The sequence below is a fragment of the Miscanthus floridulus genome, chromosome 4 (assembly GCF_019320115.1).
Source record: "Miscanthus floridulus cultivar M001 chromosome 4, ASM1932011v1, whole genome shotgun sequence".
Taxonomy (NCBI): Eukaryota; Viridiplantae; Streptophyta; class Magnoliopsida; order Poales; family Poaceae; genus Miscanthus; species Miscanthus floridulus.
The window spans coordinates 58,996,767-59,007,390 of NC_089583.1; the positions used below are offsets into that span (position 1 = coordinate 58,996,767).

Genomic DNA, 10,624 nt, shown 5'->3' on the forward strand with positions numbered 1-10,624 from the left:
TATCTATGGATTTTGTGTTGGGATTGCCAAAGACTAAGAGGGGGAGGGATAGTATTTTTGTGGTGGTTGATCGTTTTTCTAAGATGGCACATTTTATTCCTTGTCATAAGAGCGACGATGCTGTTCATATTGCTGACCTTTTCTTTCAAGAAATTGTTCGCTTGCATGGTATGCCTTCTACTATTGTTTCAGATCGTGATGCAAAATTCTTGAGTCATTTTTGGCGCACATTATGGAATAAATTGGGGACCAAGCTGCTGTTTTCTACAACATGTCATCCCCAAACTGATGGGCAAACTGAGGTTGTGAATCGAACATTGTCCACCATGTTGAGAGCCATTTTGAAGCGCAATTTGAAGATGTGGGAAGAGTGTTTGCCACATGTGGAGTTTGCATATAACAGGGCGGAACATTCCACCACCAAGGTAAGTCCTTTTCAGGTAGTGTATGGTTTTAACCCCCGTGCTCCTATTGATCTTTTGCCTTTACCTACCACTGAGAGAATACATAGTGATGCTAGAGAGCGTGCTGATTTTATTCGTAAGTTGCATGAAACAACTAAAGCAAATATTGAAAGCATGAATGAAAAGTATAGAATTGCTGGTAGTAAAGGTAGAAAAGAGATTAAACTTGAACCGGGTGATTTGGTTTGGTTACATTTAAGAAAAGATAGATTTCCTGAACTACGTAAGTCTAAATTAATGCCAAGAGCAGCTGGTCCTTATAAGATTCTTGAGAAAATAAATGATAATGCATACAAACTTGAGTTGCCACCCGAGTTCGGGGTTAGTCCCACATTTAACATTGCAGATTTGAAACCTTATTTGGGAGAAGAAGATGAGCTTGAGTCGAGGACGACTCCAATTCAAGAGGGGGAGGATGATGAGGACATCACTCCTTTGGATGTAACAGCTGATCCTTCAACCGTCATGCAAGGTCCAATGACCCGGGCTCGAATGCGTCAACTAAATTTACAGGTGAGCTCGTTCTTAAGCGATCCTTTTCATACTTTTGAGAATAGACTACTACCTAATGATGTTATCTTGCTTAGGAACATTGGAGAGGGTCAAGAGGGACTAAGAGGACGTGGAGGAGGTGATGATGACCAGCAAGGACGTCCAACACAAGCCGGAGGCCCAGTCCAACACGAATTCGAGTCTGCCTCGGCCTCCAGGACCAGTCTGCCTTAAACTGGTCGCCCAGGACGCATCCGGACTCCGTTTTCGATGATCCACATATGGATGGAAAGCTAATTTGATAAGGAAGCCAATCCAAGTGGTTTCACGTCAAAAGCTGTTCGGAATCAACGGGAATCGTCGAAACAAGTCAGCGTCCAGAATCTACCAGGGTGCTGCGACACCGTCTTTTGGTCCGTTGGACCGTGTATCGAGTTTGGGCCCATTAGGGGCGCGTCCAGGGGTCTTGCACGACCCTAGAGTCTTCATAAACAGCCGCCGCCCCTCCATTAGGGTTTGGGTTTTGCTTAGATTATTCTATTAAGAAACAGTTTCGCCGTTCTTCGGTTTGTGAGACCCCAACTCGTGAGATTAATCATACATCTGCAATTTGGTTGCGATCTTTCTTGTTCTTGCTTGTGTTCTTCGTTGCGCAGGCAGGGATTAGCCTTCTTGGCGAGGTCAACCTGGTCCGTGACTCGGTTGATAACCAGAGGAGCTGTGGTGCTAAGATTGTAGGGTTCGATCTTTCGATCTGAAGCCGGATCGGTGTGTCATTCTCTGCCACAACGATAGTTACCATCACCTGATGGAAGATCGGGATCCCCGTCTCCATTAATAAGTGTAGGAGGTGGCGGCATTTCTCAACCCGAAGGGGTATGGGGAGGGTTCCGTCGCCGGGCTTTGCTCCGCTGGAGTTGGCTCCTCAGGGAGTGGTGGAGCGAAGCTTGATGTCGGGGCGTCGCCGGGCGCCACCGGCGTTTTTCCCTTGTCCAGGCTCAGGCTAGATAGGTCCCTAACCAGGGACCTTGCGCCAACAGCTGGTCGTAGGATACCGGCGGAGAGCGGCGAGTCACCCTAGGTTCGCGTAGCATCGGGGTGATCTTGCTCGCGTCGTGCCTGGCGAGAGCGGCCGCCCGGGCGCCGCCTGCGCCTGGGCTGTCGGTGTGTGACGTCATTGTCGGCAGGCGGGGCTCGGGGTGTGAGGAGTACCATGCCGTACTCATGCCCTAGAGATATGAACTCTAGGCTCCCAAACCAGACCATTGTGCTGAGATGCAGTGGTCGTACGGGGTCTGCCATCCGGAACTTGTTGGGATGACGAAACTGACACGCAGACTGCCCCTACCTGGCACGCCAACTGTCGGTGTTTTGGACCGGGGGGTCCTCAACCAACTAGTAAATTTGTACTGCGTGTTCCCGATCTTGGATGGTGATGCAAAGAGACACAAGGCTTATACTGGTTCAGGCAATCGGTGCCCTACATCCAGTCTGAGAGATCGATCTTATATTCCTTACATCGAGGTGCTTGTAGTAGGGGGTTACAAGCTGGGTGAGAGAGGGAGCTAGTCCTAGGTCTCGGCATGGAGTGATGTGGGCTGCTTGAGACGTTGCTCTCAGACAGCGAGGGAGTATGCGTGTTATAGGGTGTTGTCTTTGTGTGTGCCTGTGTTCCTCCTCCAGAAATGGCCCAAGTCCTTTCCTTTTATAGTTGAAGGGAGGACCAGGGTAGTACGTGTGCTAACTATACGGCGTCGTGCGAACGGAGGCGGCGTGTCCGAGCCCTATAGCCTGTTCCTATGGCGGCGTGGTCGTCGGAGTGGTCCGTCCTTGGAGCGCTGGGGCAGCGTGCTGGTCACATCTGATCCTGTGCGTCATGGGAGCTCCAGGGCTACCTCGAAGCGGGCGCGGCGGTCAGCGTGCGGGTCGCTATCGGTTGACTGCGCATGAGGCCGAGGCTCGGTTGGTGCCAAGGCCGAACCATGGTGGGGGTCTCGGCAGACGTGAATCTCGAGATGGCCGTGGCCCTAATGTAGGTTGCCGAGGCTCGGAGGGAGCGGTCGGTCTGGCACGCTGGTTCGGAGGCGATGATGACCCGGGCCAGACTTCCCATGCCGCGTTGTCTTCGGGGCGGGTGTTACGGGGCACAGCGTAGCGCCGGCGCTGATCGTGGGCACATCGCCAGAACACAGTGGCTGGTAATTCCCACCGTGTCTTGTCTTAGCCGGTATGGTGTTGATACGACTCCTTGTCCCGTCGGCCATTCCGTGGTGTCGAGCTGTCGTCCGGCTGAGATTGCGGGAGTGGTTGACGCATTAATAGGACGTGACATGTTGTCGGGAAGACTGGTTGAGGTGGGAGCGACGGGTTATTGACAAGCCAGCCTCGGGCGATACGGAGAATAGCTGTCTCATTCGAGGCTGTACGCACGGGGCCTCGGGTGAGACGGAGATTGGGATCCTTGCCGAGGCCTCTCGCGAGAGGCCTCGTGCGAGACGAAGATTTCGTCAGGGTGTCGAGACCTCCCGTGCGAGGCCTCAGGCGAGGCGGAGAGCCGGTGGGCTTGGACGGGGCTGGTGGTGAACCCATGGCTCACCTTCTGGCTTTGTTGTTGATGGAATTTAAGTGACTCTTTTTTATGTACGCTCGGGGTACCCCGTTTTATGGTACCCGACAACCTTGCACACACAAATAGCGAAAATGGCGCATATAAGCAGAGCAGTACGAAAAAAGATAGCTGGGTAGCTCTAGATCTGATTTCTCTCTCATCCATATAGATCTAGATCTTGAGAAAAAGCACCCAAATCATGGAAAAGAGAGAAGATTGAGGGTTTGAGAGCGAGAATCAACCTCTTGCGGTGCCCCCCTACAACAAATTAAGGGCAAAACCTCTCCCCCCTAGAAAATGGTCACTTTTTAGGGTTTTGAGGTCAAAACCTAAAAAAATGGAGGAGCTGTGGGGAAGAAGGGTGTGTGCAGCTGTATTTATAGCTTAGACTAAACCGAAGCGGGCACTATAGGGAAACCGCCTCGGTTAATCACCTATTAACTGAGGTGGTGGCTTTAGAACAAACGCCTCGGTTAATCGATTAACTGAGGCAGTTGGATTATGGCGACCACCTCGGTTAATAAGCATTAACGAGGCAGTTTCGCTACAGTGCACACCTCGGTTCATGATTAACCGAGGCGGTTGTTGGCCTGGCTACCCTGCCTCGAATAACCGAGGCGGGCAACCAGGCCAACCGCCTCGGAGCCAATTTGGTAAACGCTGTGTAAAAGATTTTGTGTAGTAGTGCCGTGCACATGTGACGACAGAGACGAGTTCATCATCCACTATGTAGTCTTCGCCGAAGAATGAGTATCCACCAGCAATGCGTCCACTTCCTAAGAGGCGGCCACTGGAGCAGTCGAGCACTCAGGCGCTGGAGCTCCTGCTGGGGTGCTCGTGATGAGCATGGCGGCAAGCTCCTCCAGCATTGGGTCAACCCATGCGGGAGGCCCCGAGCACACGTACAGCTCCAACACCAGCGGATCTGGCTCGACAGCGGGGAAGCAGCGCTCGTTGTCGGGTAACATGGAATGTATTAGCTCCAACCCACAACTAGATTATCGTGGAGCTGAAATAGACTTTCGTCGTACGTTTTTATAACTTGTAATAACGCCGAAAGGCCGTGTGGTTGTGATTTTGTGAAGCTCTTTCCCCCTCTTGTACGCAAATTATTATGTGTTATGAGAAAAAATCGCCGTTGGTTGCGTGTGTGTGTGTATATATATATATATATATATATATATATATATATATATATATATATATATATATATATATATATATATATATATATATATATATATAGAGAGAGAGAGAGAGAGAGAGGGGGAGATCTTTTACAATGGTCGGGAAAGTACCCTGGTACTTATAGATTCTTTCATCTTTTTCTATTTTCTAAATAATTAATTAAGAAATATAGTATAGAGGGTATTTTAGTAATACGGCTGCCAACACGTGCGTCTGTGCGTGCTCAGTCACAGCAGGGTGCAGCGGGGTGCTGTTTTCGTGAGAAGTATCAGATCACAACTATACCTTTTGAACTCCAAAAGTGAATGAGCGACGTCCAGACTCGCATGCTGTAGCCGAGCCCCAAGCTGCACCAGCAATGGTGGGCTACTAATCTGTAGGATTCGTGTTTGTTGGTTGTTGCAAAGGGGGAGGCGGCGAGGTTGACGTTCCTGAAGCTATGCACGGACTGACGGACACGGTGTGGCCGGACGTCCTGTCCAGCGCCAGCAGCCCAACGCTTATGACGTCTGGCGTGGGCAGCCCACGGGCGACTGTGGCTCCGGCGTAGCCGCGCCGGCAGCTGCCGAGATCTCCGGTGGTGGAGAATCCAACGGGCTGGCGTCATGCGTGGCCCAGGTGCGAAGTGGATGAGCATGATGGGCAGCAGCGTCCAGGCGAAGGCAATGAAGAAGACGATCTTGGACCCCCTCCGCAGCGTCCCGACTTAGCTTACTCCATCGCTTCATGGCTTCGTGCAAGCTTTCCTCTCCTCCACGGTGCGCCACGAGTGTCCTGCAGACGCACAGGGCGGCGCGAGTGGCAAGTGGTGGGGCAGGAGGGCGGCGGCGGCTCGACGCAAGTATCCTATCGCGGCACGGCGCAATGCGAATGGCCGGAAGTGGCGCGGCATGAATGCTCTTGATTGATAAAATGACTGATTTACTCTTATTCGAAAATAAAATATAAAATAAAAAACAGATCTAGCCTCACATAATTTAGTACTATCCCCACATAATTTGGTACTATCTCCACCTATTTAGTATGTTCAGATATTTTCAGTTGGGTACCTCCTATTTTTCCACCGTCCGATCTCGCACGATGGATGACTCATGTTTTTTCCGACCTTTATAAAATTTATCATATATATAATATTGTAAATGATCTGAGGGAGTGTAGACTCCAAAGGAAAACAAAAACAAACCCAAAGGCAACAAAGTAAAACACAGAATAAAGTCTAAAGTACCCTGTGTTACGTTAAAGGAAAAGTTAAATCCGATCGATCCGGTCTGTCTTTTTCTTTTCTTTTTCTTTTCGAAAGAAGAGAATATAATCATCATGTACTTACTTGCTATTGCATCCCATCAGCTACTTTATCAATGTCATGATTATATTGCACTTGCACGCACATATGACGATTCAACGGGGCGAGTCGACCGCCAGGCGATGGAATGCTAGTATATATATAAATAGCTAGCTCGAGAACGAGAAGTGGCCCGGGTGCGTACGAACTGCGTGTTCATTGTACACCCAATCTAGCCATCGTCGATGATCCAGATTAAGATATAGATTAGCTGGGAAAAATATATATACATATACTCATATATAGTTCATATATACATGGGAGATCTAGACAGCGGCGGCGATAATGAGGGCGTGTGCAATACCTTGTGGTTCCGCTGCCTGTTCTTCACGCGGTCTGTGGTGGCTCTGGTGGACACCGTGCTCGCCGCCGTCATCGTTGTGAAGGCGGTGGGCCTGATACTCCACCCCAAAAAGCTTCAACTCACCGTCGCTCCAAGCAATGTTTGTGTGCAGAGATATACCACGTCAACTGGTCATAGCGACTACGTGTTTAGGTTCTACCACTACGTGAAAAATAATTTGTAACAACGACACTTTTTCTTTTTAGGGACAACTGGCATTGGAGTCGCCCCTACAGTGCCATAGTCGGGCTCCAGCACAACAGGCGTCCCTACAAATGACACAGTAGAGACAGCTGATAATACGAGCCGCCCCTATAAATAAGTCGATTTATAGGGGGCGGCTGGTAATAACCGCCCATGCTATATCATTTATAGGGACGGCTAAATCACCAGCCACCCCTACAAATACCCGCTGTATATATAGCAGAATACCTCGGGCCACTCTTTTCCTCGGGCCACTCTTTTCGATCCGAGAAAAAAAATTTAGAACCCTAACTCCCTCTCGCGCATCCACATTCGTCTCTCCCTCTCTCTCTCTCTCTCTCTCTCGTCTCCGCTCTCCTCCCCGCTCTTCTCTTAGTGGCACAGGAGGGCCCAGGCGCGGTGGCCCAGCTCGGCACGGCGGCGCGGCGACCCCAGCGTCATGGCCTGCGGGCCCCCATGCCGAGGTGGCGCGGCGGCGCGGTGCTAGCGCGGCGCTGCGAGCAGGCCCGCTGGCCACCTGCAGCCCGACTGGGCGCGGGCCGCTCCCCATTTGCGCCACCGCCGCCCCTAGGTCTTCCTCCACTCACATCCGTCGCCGCCCTGAGGGCTCCTCTGAGCTCGCACGCATGCTGCCGCCCCGAGGGCTCCTCTGAGTTCGCACCCACGCCGCCACCCCCAGCGCCCTCCCGGACGGCCGCACTGCCTTCCCCGGGCCGTCCTCGAAGCCAAAGCCGCCGGCCCCGGGGACCTCCTGGACCCCCGAAGACCTCTACGACACCCGCGCCGCCGCTCCGGAGCCCTTCCCGAAGCCCGCGCCGCCACCACCAATAACCTCCTCGACGTCCGAGCCACCGCCCCCAAGGCCATCAGGACACCTGCGTCGCCGCTGCCCCCCAGCGGCCCCCAGAGGCTCGCGCCCCAGTGCCCTCTCCGGCACCGGCACCCATGCCACCACCACCGCACGGGGCCAAGCCGCACCAACCCGCCCGTATGACGAGGTGCCCTCTCTCTCTCTCTCTCCCAACCTCCCTTTCAGATCTGCTCTCCCAACCTCAAATCAGATTTGCTAATTCTGGATGATATGCAAATTATTGCCTAGTTAGGTTTCTCACATGCTATAAAGCGTTGGTTCAACTGAAAATTGAAATGGTGCAAATTATTGGCTAGTTAGGTTGGGGACGAATGCTGGCTGCAGGGCCATCAGATGGGGATGTATCCAGACAGTCCAGATCGGAATGGAAGGAAGCAGTGAATTTACAGCTTATCTGTCGCCTTCCCCTTGTTCCAAGTAGCTAATCAATATCTGCGTTTGATTTGGATCAGATCTGCTGCCAAGTAGCAGCAGCAATGGCATTCATTTTGAGTATGTTAGATTTGATTTTTTTTCTAATAATATGATGATTTCAGTCCTATAGTCGTAGCAGAATTCATTAAGTTGAGCCAAGACTGCAACATTTTTGTTTATTTTTTTGTGCCACGAAATAGCATATGCTTGCTTGATTTGTTAGTGTGTTTTTGCAATGACAGAACAGCTAAAGGTGACTTGCTCATCATTTGTATGCGCCAGGATTGGTTAGTTGTTCTTTTGTTTTCGGAAGAATTTATTCAGTTCAGGCTTCAGAAAGATGTTATATGGAACGTTTTGCAGGGTATAGCTGGGGCTACACCTGTTGGAGTGCAGTTTCACCAAGCCTCACATTTGATTGTGCTGTATAAGTGTGTAACCTCAGACGAGGTGACAGTAGTGATTGCTGGTAGTGTTGAGTGATGAACAATGAGTGCCTAAACAATTTTTATTATGTTGCATATGTCTTTAAAAAAAATGCTGCATATGTAACCCAACTCATCCAAATATACGAGTGTGGCTCTTTTAATGTGGAATGCACATATAAAAGTTGTTTTCATATTTATGAGCTTAGTAAGGGAGTTTCAGTTTTTTACTGAGGTGCGCTCTTGTTCCACTGCAGGATGCAAGTTATCCTTCAGAACAACTCTTATTTTCTGGAGAAAAGGTGAACAATTGTGTTCCTTGTAGATGCCATTTTTTTCATTCCTCACGTATGGTTTACAGTTGATTTCTCCATCATAAAAATCCCTGATAGTTTTATATCGAGTTGTTCATATCCCTTTATTGTGCATGGTGTTTCATGCTGCCTTGTGTAACACAGGAAACACAGGACCAGGTTTACTTTATAAAACAGATTGAATCATTGGGAAATGCTTGTGGAACTGTTGCTCTACTCCATGCTGTTGGAAATGTATCTTCAGAAGTCAATTTAGGTAACCTGAAACAATTATATGCAGCACACAGAATTCTGTAAGATGATTGTAATATTTCTTACTCTCTCCTTGTTCCTGAATTGAATTAACCTATCTGGTCTTTTGTAGTGGAGAATTCATGCTTGGACTTGTTCTTCAAATCAACTTCTGGCATGGACCCATATGAGGTTCTTGTTTGTTTTCTCAAAATGCATGCTCATTACAAGGATACCTTGATCAGTCTCGCAGTTTTTTCCCTTATATGGTTATGCCTCATGCCATGTTTTTCAGCGTGCTGTGTGTCTGGAGAAGGATGATGCCATGGCAAGGGCTCACTCACTGGCTGCCAATGCTGGTGTCACAGACGTACTGGTTTCTTTGCATATGTGGACCGGAATTCAATCTGGAAAACATCAAAGAATAAGAACTGTCGAATGTAGGGCTATGCACTAAATACAGTTAATGATGTTCCACTATACGTATTTTTACAGCCCACTTCTCCTCTCTCTCTCCTTCCCTCTCTCCTCCACCTCAGTATTTAATCAGTTTACAGCCTGCTATTATACTTGCTCTTATGATCATTATTTGCACTAGTGCCATGATTGTTAACATTCTTTTCTCAGTTTGATAAAAGTTAATTTGGTTTGACTTAGGCTGTGTTTAGTTGGATGAAATTTGGAAATTTGGCTACTGTAGCACTTTCGTTTTTATTTGGCAATTAGTATTCAATCATGAACTAATTAGGCTCAAAACGTTCGTCTTGTGATTTCCAACCAAACTGTGCAATTAGTTTTTTTTTTTCGTCTACATTTAATGCTCCATGCACGTATCGCAAGATTCGATGTGATAGCTATTGTAGCACTTTTTGGGAAAAGTTTTTGGAACTAAACAAGGCTTTAGATCTGTCACAGTGGGGGTTCATGCACTTCTAGATTTGCAATCTAATGCCACGAGACACTGATTTGGATGCAATAGGTAGATCGTATTGCAACATTTCTATAAAATGGTGACAATATGTAACTATATCGCCATGAATAAAAGTATTGCAACATTTCTATAAAATGGTGACAATATGTAACTATATTGCCACCAATAAATTGTCTGACAATATGTGTGGCTTTGGTTGCAAGGGAAATATCCATGTAAAACGGAGGGACTTGTACAAATGTCATCAAGTTGTTAGTGGAACATCAACATGATTGAAGGGTTTGGGGGCTACTCGGTCCACCTTCAATTCCTTTGCCTTTTCCATGGTGCCTCTCACAATGCATTATGAGGCTAGAGCGTGGGACCTATTTATAGACTCCACTTCTAGGTATTGTAACACCAGTGTTCCGAGAAATTGTGACTCCTGAACCATGTCACCAACCACGATCGATCAGACGGCTGGCCATTATTTCGAGTCTAAAATATATTAGTCCCTTGCACACATATGTGAGTCATGTGTCATAATTAGATTGTATATGTGAGATCAATTCCAATCTAATTATGTGGGTCAACAGCCTACAGAGCCGATCCTCCAAAACAAATCCAGCTCTTCCATTGTGCTGTAGCTGGGCAAAATACGTGTGTACATAATATATATTCCAGTAGAGTCGATCTAAATTATTCATCGATAGTGTATTCCAGCACAAATATCCTCGGCACCTAAGTACAAATTCCTCGAGTTCATTATTAATTATCAACTAAATATATTAATAGTATTTCCACACATAGAGGTGATA

General features: G+C 48.3%; 1 protein-coding gene across 6 annotated transcripts; it reads left to right on the forward strand.

The window, feature by feature from the left end:
• Nucleotides 1-6,903: 6,903 nt before the first annotated feature.
• Nucleotides 6,904-10,415, forward strand: LOC136551528 (uncharacterized). 6 transcript variants are annotated; one of them, XR_010782598.1, is made up of 8 exons: nucleotides 6,904-7,639; nucleotides 7,813-8,004; nucleotides 8,169-8,213; nucleotides 8,290-8,376; nucleotides 8,609-8,653; nucleotides 8,810-8,921; nucleotides 9,030-9,088; nucleotides 9,192-9,552. XR_010782598.1 is itself a non-coding variant. In XM_066543064.1 (7 exons), the coding sequence occupies exons 1-6, from the start codon at nucleotides 7,587-7,589 to the stop codon at nucleotides 9,351-9,353; spliced, it is 639 nt and encodes a 212-aa protein (XP_066399161.1). In that variant the 5' UTR covers nucleotides 6,904-7,586; the 3' UTR covers nucleotides 9,354-9,358; nucleotides 10,031-10,415. The 6 variants fall into 6 exon arrangements, 3 of the variants coding, with proteins under 3 accessions (XP_066399161.1, XP_066399159.1, XP_066399160.1); XR_010782600.1 differs by lacking the exon at nucleotides 7,813-8,004; XM_066543064.1 differs by lacking the exon at nucleotides 7,813-8,004 and adding an exon at nucleotides 10,031-10,415 and having other exon boundaries at nucleotides 8,169-8,376; nucleotides 9,192-9,358.
• The last annotated feature ends 209 nt before the right edge of the window (nucleotides 10,416-10,624 follow it).

Coding starts and splice junctions, on each gene's coding strand:
- LOC136551528 (XM_066543062.1), top strand. CDS start 7,587: ATGCCACCACCACCGCACGGGGCCAAGCCGCACCAACCCGCCCGTATG. Junction 7,640..8,168: donor CAACCCGCCCGTATGACGAG/GTGCCCTCTCTC, acceptor TTGCAATGACAG/AACAGCTAAAGGTGACTTGC. Junction 9,089..9,191: donor CTGGCATGGACCCATATGAG/GTTCTTGTTTGT, acceptor CATGTTTTTCAG/CGTGCTGTGTGTCTGGAGAA.